At 41.6% G+C, this 11,732-nt stretch overlaps 1 protein-coding gene across 1 annotated transcript in view; it reads right to left on the bottom strand.

Moving 5' to 3' along the window:
* SDC2 (syndecan 2) overlaps nucleotides 1-11,732 on the bottom strand; it is a 108,181-nt gene that overhangs the window by 11,489 nt on the left and 84,960 nt on the right. The window contains exon 2 of the mRNA XM_011372898.2: nucleotides 2,643-2,754. Coding sequence (XP_011371200.1) covers nucleotides 2,643-2,754 — 112 coding nt within the window. The remainder of the gene's footprint in view (nucleotides 1-2,642; nucleotides 2,755-11,732) is intronic.

Here is an 11,732-nt window from a genome sequence, read left to right as displayed (position 1 = left end):
TTGAGGACAGGGACCAAGTCTTTCTTATCCCTGTGTCCCAAGAACATGGCATAGTATCTGGCACACAGCAAATGCCTTTGAAATGTTTAAGTGAATGGCTGAAGTTTTCATATTCGCAAATGCCTATTTTAGTACACATGCATAGCTCGGCCCCATCTCCTCATGTGGGAAGTATCCCCTGGAACTTCAGCCACTTTTTTCCAGTCCATTTGCTTTCCCACTGGATAACTTGATAGAAGTGAAGACGAAGGTAACACTGGCCAACGCCCTAAGGTAGCCCAGTTTCCAGCTGAGACTGGCCATCATCGAGGCAGGGTCTCCTAATTCCAGAGTGGGGTTTTATGACACACAGAGGCAGCGCAGCAAAGCGGTGGTTGAGAACACGCTCTCCAGTCCACCTCCCTGCTCTCCATCACAGCTCCATTACTTTCCAGCAGCGTGATCTGAGGCAAGCTACGTAATCTCTCTGTACCTCAGGTTTTTTCACGTGAAAAATGGAGACGGTAATAGAGCTGTCCTTATACAAATGTTAAAAGGATAGGAACAGCACCTGACACACAGTAAGTGCTTTGCAGACTTTAGCTACAACTTCTACTACCTTTAAGCTGAAAATTAACATCCTCTGTGCAGTGCAAGGAGCTTTCCAAGGTCCCGAATGATGCCCTTCTTTGCAACAATGATCTGCCCAAGGCTGGAGCCAAGGCAGCCGTAATGGCAGCATACATTTAAGCCCCAGCTTAATCCATCTGGTGACTGGGTTTAGGATTTCGACTGACCCACTCCAAACCCTTTCCATCTGGATGGGAGGAGAGGAGATCGGCAAAGGGACAGGACTATGTACCTTCTTTCTCATAATAAACTTAAGGACATTCTTGGCAGAAATCAGCAAAATGGTTTGGACAATAGCTACAGGTCTCTAACAACTCTTAGATTCTAAGACCTGTGAAATGGGGACAAAAAAGTATCCATATTTATTATGTCTTGGGACATTTTGAAGAAGACTGTTACAAAGCACTTTTGAGGTGCTAAAGAAAAAAAAGAGGTGCCATGAGTGAAATATATTAATAGAGTTGTGGGCTATGGAGAACCAGTCTTTTCACACTCAATCTGCATGTGTGATATATATCACTCTCCCAAGAATAACTAGGGCTATTTTTGCATTAGGATTGTACTGTAAGCTCACCGTTACTAGGTCAGCCACCACCTCTCTTGTTTTTCTCAGACTTGCCATTTTCTAACTTAAAGCACTCACTCTCATATAGCCAGATCTCTACCAAAGATACAGTGGATTTTTATTTGTTCTGGGTCACTCTGAAGCCCAGGACAACCTGTCAGACATCTATGTTGAGCATAACTATTACCATTTATTGAATCTACAATGAAAATTCAAAGCAAGAAATGTCCTGGATAAGACTTCCTTAGCATGCTGCTAATCAAATTCCTGACTTAGTCATTAATTAAATATATGCACAAACTCTTCCTCTTTCTCAGCTTCTTGGGGGCCATACCTGGCATAGGTGAAACGTTTACCAGGTATGGTAGAATGCAAAAACAGCCAGAATCGTTTATTTCCCCGTATCCACATCTTCCGCAATGCGATTTTGTAGCTCCTTTCATTAAGAAGTGAGCTAGCTTTATGACGTGCTTCAACCAATAACATGTGGTAGTGATGCTATGCTAGTTCTAAGCCTAGGCTTTAGGAGGCTCTGTACACTTCTGCTCTCTTGAGATCTCTGCCTTCTCCTTGAGAACAATGGCTGGCCTACTGGAGGATGAGAGACCGTGTGGACCAAAACCAAGTCTGCCCAGCTGTCCCAGAGCTATGACAGAGCCCAGCTAAGATCAGCAAAGCTGCATATCCTACCTGCGGCTGACAACCGACGTGTGTGGGAGCCCAGCCTAAACTGCCAACCCATAGAATAATGAGCTAAATAAATGACTGGTTTTTTTTTTTAGCCACTATGTTTTGGGATGGTTTATTATACATCATTATTGAGACAACAGACAACTGATACACCAAGAGAGTTGAGAATATCCCTGTACAATCATTTTACTCGACTGCTACATTCTCCTTCCTATTTTTGAGCAATACGCTAGGAGCAAGAAAGTATAACTCTTCTTGGTCTCATTGATAATCCTTAATATAGGGTTGGTAGTTTTATAAAACTGGTGTTTGAGGGATTATTTAAGGATGATTTCCATGACATCACTGAGAAAGGCTTAATAATAAAGTTAAAAGCTAATATTGACAGAACATTGACTACATGCCAAGCAGCAAACTCCAAGAGCTATAGATGTGTCAACCCCTTTAATCTTCACAACATGCCTATGTGGTAGAAGCTTCCATTCTATAACTGAGGAGATGGAGGTTCAGCCAAATTAAATACTCTCTATGATCTCATGGCTTAGGTGATGGAGAGCAGAATTCACACCCAGGCACTCTGACTCCAAAGGGCACGCTGTTAACCACTATGCACCTGCCTGTGTCCCTGAAGTAAGTCCTAGGAGGGGTAAGTGGTGGTGGGGGGGGATGGGGCGGGGAGAAGGGAGAGAGGGAGAGAAGGAGAGAAGGAGAGAGGGAGAGAGGAAGAGAGGGAACAAGCATGTAGAATGGAGGCGAGTGTGAAAGCAGCCAGACCTACCCGAGCCTGACGCAGAGGCATAGTCATCATCATCAATAGGATATACTCCTGAAGCATCTTCAATGGAGCTGTTGTCCAGGTACATGTCTTTATCAGACGTCAGCTCTGCCCTCTGGGAAAGGAAAGAGAAGGGATTCAGGATGGAGAGATTAAGAAACATGCTTATTTGTCTCACTGTTCAGGTTTACACTACAGTGACCACCCTTCCCTCTCCTCCATTCCTCTGAACTCCCATCTCCGGCCCTACCCCTCCTCAGATGTGCAGGAAGGGCTGACCGCACATGAACGCCTGAAAGAAGACTACGTAGCCTGATCCAGCAGAATTAGGGTGGCTCAGAGACCTAGCACCTATCATACGCTTACTCTGTCTGAATTTCAGTGGTCCCAGTGGTAGTTTTAAGCCATCTCAGGCATTCTCTTTATCACAAAGTCACTGTGAAGCTCCCTGCCTGGGAAAACTACAAAACATTGAAATCATTTAAGACTTTATTGGGTCTGTATATAAAGAAATGACGGCGCTGAGGCTAAATCCTTACCATCAACACCCACCAGATGTTTGCAGGCCTGGCTGGTCATGCTCAGAGCTTTGGTCATGCTCATCACTGCAGCCAAGAGCTCCCAGCCACCAGGCAGCCCAGGGCTTCTGCCACAGCCCGGATCCATGCACAGGCCAGGCATGGCGCCCTGCAAGGGGCAGTGCCTGCTAGGCTCAACTGACAAAAGCGAAAGCCCACTGTGAGCCTGCTTCTAGGGCTCATTGGCTTAGCAGGGTCTTAATGACAAATGCAGATAAACCCGCACAAGCACTTTTGATAGTACTGGTGAGAGCAAATCACACGCTCCTGTACATTGAGAGGGATCATTCACTAAGTATACCAGTTCCACAGCTTCTTAGCACTTCAATAAGAGTTTTAGTATTAAAATTCAACCTAATCCTGCCAGAAGAGTAACACATATGAATTGAAGGTAAAGTAGACTATAATTTTTTTTCAAATGGTTTCAGTAAATTGATATTTTACCACTAACATCTCATGAAAGCCCAGAAACAAATAAATCAGACTCCGAGATTCTAAACAATATTTGTGTTTGGAAACAGGCAACAGTCATTATTGTCCTATTTTTAAAATTCAAATGGAATGTTTGTTCCTAATAAGAATTATAAAAAAAAAAAAAAAAAAAACATTTCCCTCCCTACATTGGCTTTCATTAGATTTCCTCTTAAAAATAAAACTTTCTGTTCCAGCAGTTGCTGTGACTGAAGCCAGCCTATGAGGACAGACGGGTCCAGCCCTCATAACAGTACCACTTTATTCTCTCAAGTTTCAGTTGCTGGCTAGAGAGGCTGAAGTATTTTAAACCTGAGCCCACATTCTCCACCAGGCTTCAGTGTCAACTCACAGGAAAGCATGGGAACCCATTTTGTCTGGGCTACCACACCGGCACATTCTGAGAACTGAAACCTGAGGGGCTGATTCTCCAGTGGGCTGGCTTGCAGGCATTGAATGACCACCTGGAGCCAAGAGCGTGCTGGAATTCTTCTGCTAGAATGGTCAGAGTTAACTGTCATCTGAGGCCATCGTGCATTATACTGGTTTCCAAGGCTAGCACCATTCCAGGCTGCAGTTCCCAAAGCTTGTGAACTGTATCAAGAGCCCTGCATTCCATAGCTCTACAATCAATTTAACTGACCCCTATTAGACTCATAGCTCCTTTGAAGGCAAGGACTGTGCCTCAATTCATCATTTATCCAACCTAACTCACCACAGTCACAGTATCTGGCTGTAGTAGGTGCTCAGTTAATGCCGCTTGGACTGTATGTGGTCCCGCCTAAAAGCAATTCTCGGTCCTGCTTGTATGATCTTTTGTCCTATGAACTTCATCTGGACGACCCTCTTTTTCTCTAAAATCCTGTCTACTCCAAAACAGGCTCTGATTTCTCCAGTCCGTATATGTTCCCTAGTGACAAACTACTATTTTGGATTTTGTAGCATATGAACCATGTAAGACATAAACTGTCACAGTAATTTTTAACTGTTTCATGTGTATTTCTCTTGTCCCTTGGCCGAAAACAACTCACTGAAGGCAGGTCTTCAATGACCGGTGTGTACTCCCTGTCCCTCTAGGTGCACAGATGCTAAATAAATATTTGTTGACTGAGATTACCTAAAACAAACTAGCCTTTGACGTAGCTTTCAGACTTAATCCATGTCACATGACCTCCGGGATTCCTACAGTTAAAATCTCCCAATTCTATGCCTGAGAGATCATCTGCCCATACGTTTTGCATTGCATCCACTTAAATAACCTAGAATCTTAAAAGCAGATAACAGAAACTCCATTTACATATTAGAAACACACTTCCCTTTTCTTAACATTTCTTGAATGACTTTCACTTTCCTCTTGGCTCTGTCAAAGAAGTTTGATGTGGAATGGGTAACATCGAGATATTTAATCCTTGTGTGTAAATTAAATTTTTTTTCATTAGGTTACCCAGTTGTCTGGACTGATACATGTGTCAAACTAACAGGCAGATGGGCCAGAAACATCTCCCAGAGATTCTGGCCACCTCACAGTTCAGTCACAATGGGTAGCCTGACAAGCACCCAACTTCCCCAGGACAGCCACCTCCTTACCAGGAGCTGTCAGGCCTGAATACAAGTCTTGGGGTGGAGGTCAGGGCATGTCTAGAGAAGCTGGCTTGCTTTTGACCACTCTGGGTTTGCAGGGCTCCAGGGTGGTCCGGGGACTGACAGGATGTTTAACGTGCTTAAAAGCAGCTAAAAGTATTTGTTCCTCCATCACCCAGGGTGGTGCAACTAATTTCACGTTAAACTCACTGTCATCTCCTGCTCTGTCAGGGGCACCAAGCACACAGAAGGAATTACCGAGACCCTTCCAGAGAATCCAATTTAATAACAAGCAGGACCTTTTCACTCTGAAGCAGACAATGCTCAAAGAATACCTCTGCTGTCTACTTTAAACAAAAATGATCTTTCCAAATGTGACAAATTCCTTTTGTGAAGGCTCCACACTGTGCTGAAAGGATTTTTGCAGTTAACATGCCTGGAGAGGGAAATGAATCATGGAGCAACATTCCCTTGGGACAAGATGTTCATCTCTCAAAAGCTATGAAAAGGGTTGACTCAAGACAACTGCTTTTACACCTAGCCAAATGTGGTCTGCCTCATAAAGCAGGACACGCTCTGAACACTCTCTTGCTCAATGAGATAGAGCGCTGGGAGACAATAACCAGGAGGAAATGCTCAGAGGAACAGCCCAGAGTGCAGAACTGCAGCCTGACTATAGGATTTTGTAACGAGGTTGCTTAACTTGAGACTGACCATTCTGTGAGGCAATGTCAATACTGTTGGCTAACAGGGCTCAGAGTACAAGCTGGAAGAAAACAAAGACCTTGCCCCTCTTGGCTGATGCAAATGTGCATACAGGAGAGCAAAGGGAAGTTGTAGAAAACTAGTAGGGACAATGAGGAGGAAAATCGACTGTAGACCAAGATAGAGGTTCCTGTTTTATGCCACATTTGGCTGAGGAAACTGAAGCACTAAATTGCCTCCACAGACAAGGCAGTTCTTCCCAGAGGAGGATGCACTCTGACTAAGTTTTGTATCTCCACAATGTCCAGAAGGAAGGCAAAATCCATATTTTGTCTCCTAACTCCATCCCCCCTTCTCCAGCCCCCAAACTGAAGCATTGGGCCTTGACTCAATGGCCTCCTTGACTATGGCCTCCTTGTTTAGCCACTGCTCAAGTCTTTGCCTCTGCAGAGGAACCATTCCCAGGACCACATCACTCCCCTGCATCACTTAGAGGATGAAATAAAAACTCCTTAGCTTGAAAGTTCGTTTACCATATTGGCCTCACTTGCAATTCCAGAGTCAGCTGCTGCTACTTCTACCCAAACCCCCAGCTCCGTGACCAAAAACCCCAGAGACCTGGTGACACCAATTTTCTTTATATAAAACCCCTCTAAGAGGAAATATACCCCTTTAAAGATATAAAGTTGAGGAAAGCAATGGTGATCTAGATCTTAATACTTGAGGATGATTAAAAAACTAGTATTTTGATAAAATGATTCAGCCCAAATGCAGATGGTATTTGTAATAAATAGGAAGAGAAAATGTTAATTGGCTGCATAGAGGACCATCAAGTGCACCAATCTTGGTTTCAGTAAGAAAGATCACAAACCCGTCCATTTTCTCAGCAAAGAAAAATTGTGGAATAGCAAATAAACACATCTAATCGTTGGATTTATCTCATGTAGGTAAAGCCTACACTGAATAACTATCATGTTTCAACCTGCCATTGTGGAAATATGTTATTTAGAAATCCCAGGGCCTTATCTACTAGATGAATGACCTCTAAATGCCTTAAAATAGTGCAACCAATAAGATAATTAAGCTCAAAGTAGGAGGCGCTAAATTCACTTTATGGTTTAAAATTAGGTTATAAACAAAGTCAGAGAGTAGAAAAACCTAACGTTTCATTACCACCCACCCAGACCAAACCTTCAGAAAATTAGCCTTTGGATATAAAAGTAAAATATTCACGTGGTCTGATATTACATTCTGTATCACATCACAGAAACACCTAGATGATGCCTCTTAGTTTTAGGATAAAGGCACATCCAGTTCTGATTTAGCATCGAATATATAATAACTTTTACAGTGATTACAAAGTGCCAAACTGGCTGTAACTTTAGCTTATCTTTCCAGACGCAACTTGATAAACTATTTAATTACTAGCTAATGCACATATTAAATGAAATAAAAATTTCTCCCACACAGTTGCTCAGAGATGATATACTTGCCCTTAAAATGAACTTGCCAATTTTGTCCTAGGTACAGCTCAATGAAACACAGAACCTTAGAGCTTGACCGGGCATCACAAGCAGCAAGATCATCTATTTTTTTTTTTACAAGTGAAGAGAGAGAACAGTGGCAAATTAGCTCAAAATCATACAGTCTAGTTGTTGGCCAAAAAGAAGCTTAAAACTTTTGACACCTAATTCTGGGCTCTTTATGTTGCACTGTAATGCCCCACGACATGAAGATATCAGAGCTGTTCAGCCTGGGGCTGACAAAGGATTAGCTGTAGCTAACGGTTAAATATTTCTTATGTGCCAGGCATGTCATGCCAAGCGTTCTATAAGCACCGACACATTTAATCATCTCAACAATCTCCACTGCAGACCAAGGAGCTGAGGCATCCCCAGACACAAACGGCTCAGAAGTGGGGCAGGGCTTCCCACTCAGGTCTGGACTGTAACCTGTGCGCTCAAAGTGTTGGCTGTGCTGTGCCTACTTCTCCCTCCTCCTTTTGCTTGTGATGCGCACAGAATCATAATCAAGGCCCTGAGAAGAACTGCAAAGGTCATGCTGAACTCTGCTTGATCCAGCACATCCAAACTCTGGCCATGGAAATTCTCCCCTTAAAATATCTATTTAATGCTTTTTAGAACTAGCATTCTTGGCATCATAGTCGGGAAAAATCTGTGTTAAGAGTTCTAGCTTAACAGTTTCTTCTCTGCCTAACGTCCTGTAAGTTTCCCATATGGAGAAGCCCTGGAGCCACATACAGCAAATGCCATTCATTCAGTTTTAGTAATACCTTCATCTCTATCAGCTGTCCTATCCGAATCAAAGATGTAACTAAAGGAAAAAGCCCTGTGTTTATCACTGGAGAAACATACTGTTGTCCTTGAATATGTGAGATGACTAAGTTGTATAAGTTTATAAGCAAATATTATTGTATTTACAAATACTTATTTTTAGGGTTTGTTTACAGACAACACTTGGTACCTAATCATGCCCCAGGCTTACTCCACCATCCTGTATATAATTACAAAAGCCAAGGTCAAAGATGAGGTCACCCCTGGAAGTATAATATTAAATCTCTCCTTAAGAAAGGTCTTTAACTCAGAATTGCTTCAAACATCTACACTAGTCCTTAATTAATTACATAAAAAACTCAAGTCTTTTACTTTAAGAAATACTTCAGCATACCTTCCACTGAGTGGTGAATGAATTTAAACTATTTATTGGTGCATATTAGGAAAATAAACCCAATTCTGAAAAAAAAAAAAAAATCAGGTCATATGAAGGTAGAGTCACATTTGGGTGTGAAGTGTGAGGTCAAAGGATGACTGGGCTGCTCATAAAAATGTAAAATTAAAAGAAAAATCAAAAGAATTTTAAAAAGTCAAATCATAGGCAAGTGTAGAGAAATCTGACTGGTTCTATGAACCTTTTGAAACAAACCAAGGCACAGCAGGTGACTGAATCCCTGCGCTGTGTACCTACAGTCCTTCAGGCCTGAACCCGGCACTTGCAACTCAGTACTCGGGCTGGACCCTCCTGGTGGATGCCTCGCACGGAGGTGGGATCTTTCTCACCGCTTAGAATGTATATTTCTGGAAGAGGTCCCAGAACCAGGACCGGGTCTGATGTTTCTGCATCCATACCAGGCCGATCCCTGTGCTCTAGGAGTCAGTATATGTATGGTAAAGGCTCAACAAAGAGTAGAGAGGTTGCATTTTTCTGAAAGGCTGAACCCAAGCGTTAAACAAGTGGTGAAAGGAAATAAGCATACTTTTTAAAGAAGTTACCTGGTTATCCCACATCTTGGAAAACGAAGTCAATGTTCTCTTACTTGGTCTCTTGAAAAAGAGCAACCTAGAATTCAGCCTTAACACTGTGAGGGCGACTGTCAGAAAGATAAGGATGACCTTACAAGAAACAGCCAACCCGTTAAGAACGCCTCTGTCGAGCCAGGCACAGCACCAGTCTTTGGAGAACATTTAAATGGCTGAAAAGTGTCTTAAAAAGCAACACTGAGTTAGTGTACTTAACTGTAGAAATTTTCCTCTTTGTATAAAAAAAAAAAACCAAAAACCAAAAACCAAAAAAACGAATGTGGTTCAATGCAGTTAGATTTCCTAGCCAACAAAGCTCAATACAATCTTTCTTTAATAAAGTGCTCAGCACAATGATCAGCATGTTAACAAAAACAACAACAAATCTTGCCAAAGGATGACTTGGCTCGCCTAAATTTGTATTTGTAATTAACTAGGATCAATATTTTCAGAAGTTCACTATATGTATGTTGGTGTAACTGGTGCTTCAGAAGTATTTTTCTTCCTACAATGTTTGTCTATTGAGTCTACAGAACGGTACCTGGGCACAATAAGTAGTTTGTTGGGTAGATTTAAAAGGGCATCTCCAAAACGATGATCCAGAAGACCCTGTATGTTTATTTACCTGAATGACGAGACGCACCACTCCTTCACCCCCAAGCATCACAGCACACAGAACAGGCAAAATGTTAGTGCCCCACCCCCACAAGTTCCATTTCTCTTTAATTTGGAACTTGGTAACAATTAACAGCGATAATCACAGATACTCACTGAGAATATGCTTATCTACCAATAATCCTATCACAGGCATATCATCTACAAACTCCTGTGATCCAAATCCCTGTTTTTATAAGTCAGTTTCATGAAGAACACTTAATAAAATGAGAAAAAAAATCTAAACTCTGTGCCTGAATTCTTGACATATCTTATACTTTGTAACCTAGAGAAATGACAGAGACAACTAATTAAAAGAAAAATATCTCACTTGGAGGGAATTTTCACTTTATGTCCTGTAACTTTTGAATTCTGAAACATGTAAATTATAAAATTCAATCAATTTAGGTTTTTAAAAAAATATTCCTCTTGAAATTGGTTTACTGCTAATTTTAAACAAATACCAGTCTTCCTCCTCAGTAATAAGGCAGTTGACCAGGGGGAGAAAAAAAAAACAAAACAGAAGCAGAACACACCAACAATTTTTACTTCTGTTTGTAGCAAAAGGTTTAGATTCCTGACCCAGACAGAGAGAGAAGTGAAGCAACCTTTATCTTAAATAAAATTTGCTGGCAACAAAAATAGGATTCTCCGAAGTGATGTATATGAAAGCAACGCCCGGGACTCTGAGTGGGATTATGTTGAATATGCATGACACACAAAAGGAAAATGTTCATTACTTACAGATGTGCTCAAGTTGTGCTTTCTTCCTTTTTTGGAATATCAAACAGAGGGAAGAAGTGTGTAGCCATGTTATTATAAGCAACGCTGCCTCTCCCCCTCTCAAACTAGAATATTCCAGTATTTATTTTGCTATCCATATGACCACAGCTTAGACTAGAGTAAAAATAGAAGCCATGTGAGCCTAACCTGAAAAGTCCCAAGTGCTGGAGAGGGTCAATATTAATATATTCTAACCGAAATAATGAGATTCTGTTTCCTGGTGGAGTTTGGCAGGAGAAGGGGGAAAAAAGAGATTTGGAATTTATTTCTTATTCAGAAGTGTTTTGTAAAAACTACCATAATGGAACAGACTCCAAGTCAAGCACAGGAAACCAACAGGCTCTGGTTTAGATTTAACAATTCACTTTAAGGGTTTTTCAACTGCTACAATTTTAGGCCTCAAGGCACAGCCACCTATATTCTCTACCCTATATGGGGGATGACAAGAGCCACAGGAAGCCTATAGGACAGGAAAATAAATGGGAAAGACCTTAGGTTCAAAGAGCAGACCTCACCCTCCCAAGCTGAGGCTGATGCAGGAGAAGAACCTGCACTCCAAGGCAGCTGATGGTTACAATGTCCAGCCGAGCCTGTGCTGCAGCGGTTACGCCGGCACGGAGTCCGGATGCTAACAGGAATGAGGGACACGTTACAAGTGGCCTGTAAAGAGAACCTCTGACTATTTAATAGATGCCAACTAACAGAAATTGGCACAAGCCCTCTGGGAAGCATGCTGGTAATGTATTTTAAGATCTAAAATCTTTTATACCATCTGACCAGATATTTCTACTCTCAAGAATTATCCTAAGGAAATATTCTAAAAACAAGAAAATTTGGGGTGTTTACTACTGCATCAAAGGTGGGTACTGGACTAATTGAGGGAATCACTTCATAAATTATATAAATGTGAAACAGCTATGCTATACATCTGAAACTAATATAAAATAATACTGAATGTCAACTCTAATTGAAAAATTAAAATTAAAAAAGGAAAAAAAATAACT

Source organism: Pteropus vampyrus, unplaced genomic scaffold, assembly GCF_000151845.1.
Source record: "Pteropus vampyrus isolate Shadow unplaced genomic scaffold, Pvam_2.0 Scaffold215, whole genome shotgun sequence".
In the NCBI taxonomy this organism is placed as follows: Eukaryota; Metazoa; Chordata; class Mammalia; order Chiroptera; family Pteropodidae; genus Pteropus; species Pteropus vampyrus.
The sequence above is the reverse complement of the archived record's forward strand: the minus strand, read 5'-3'. Positions and strand labels throughout refer to the sequence as shown.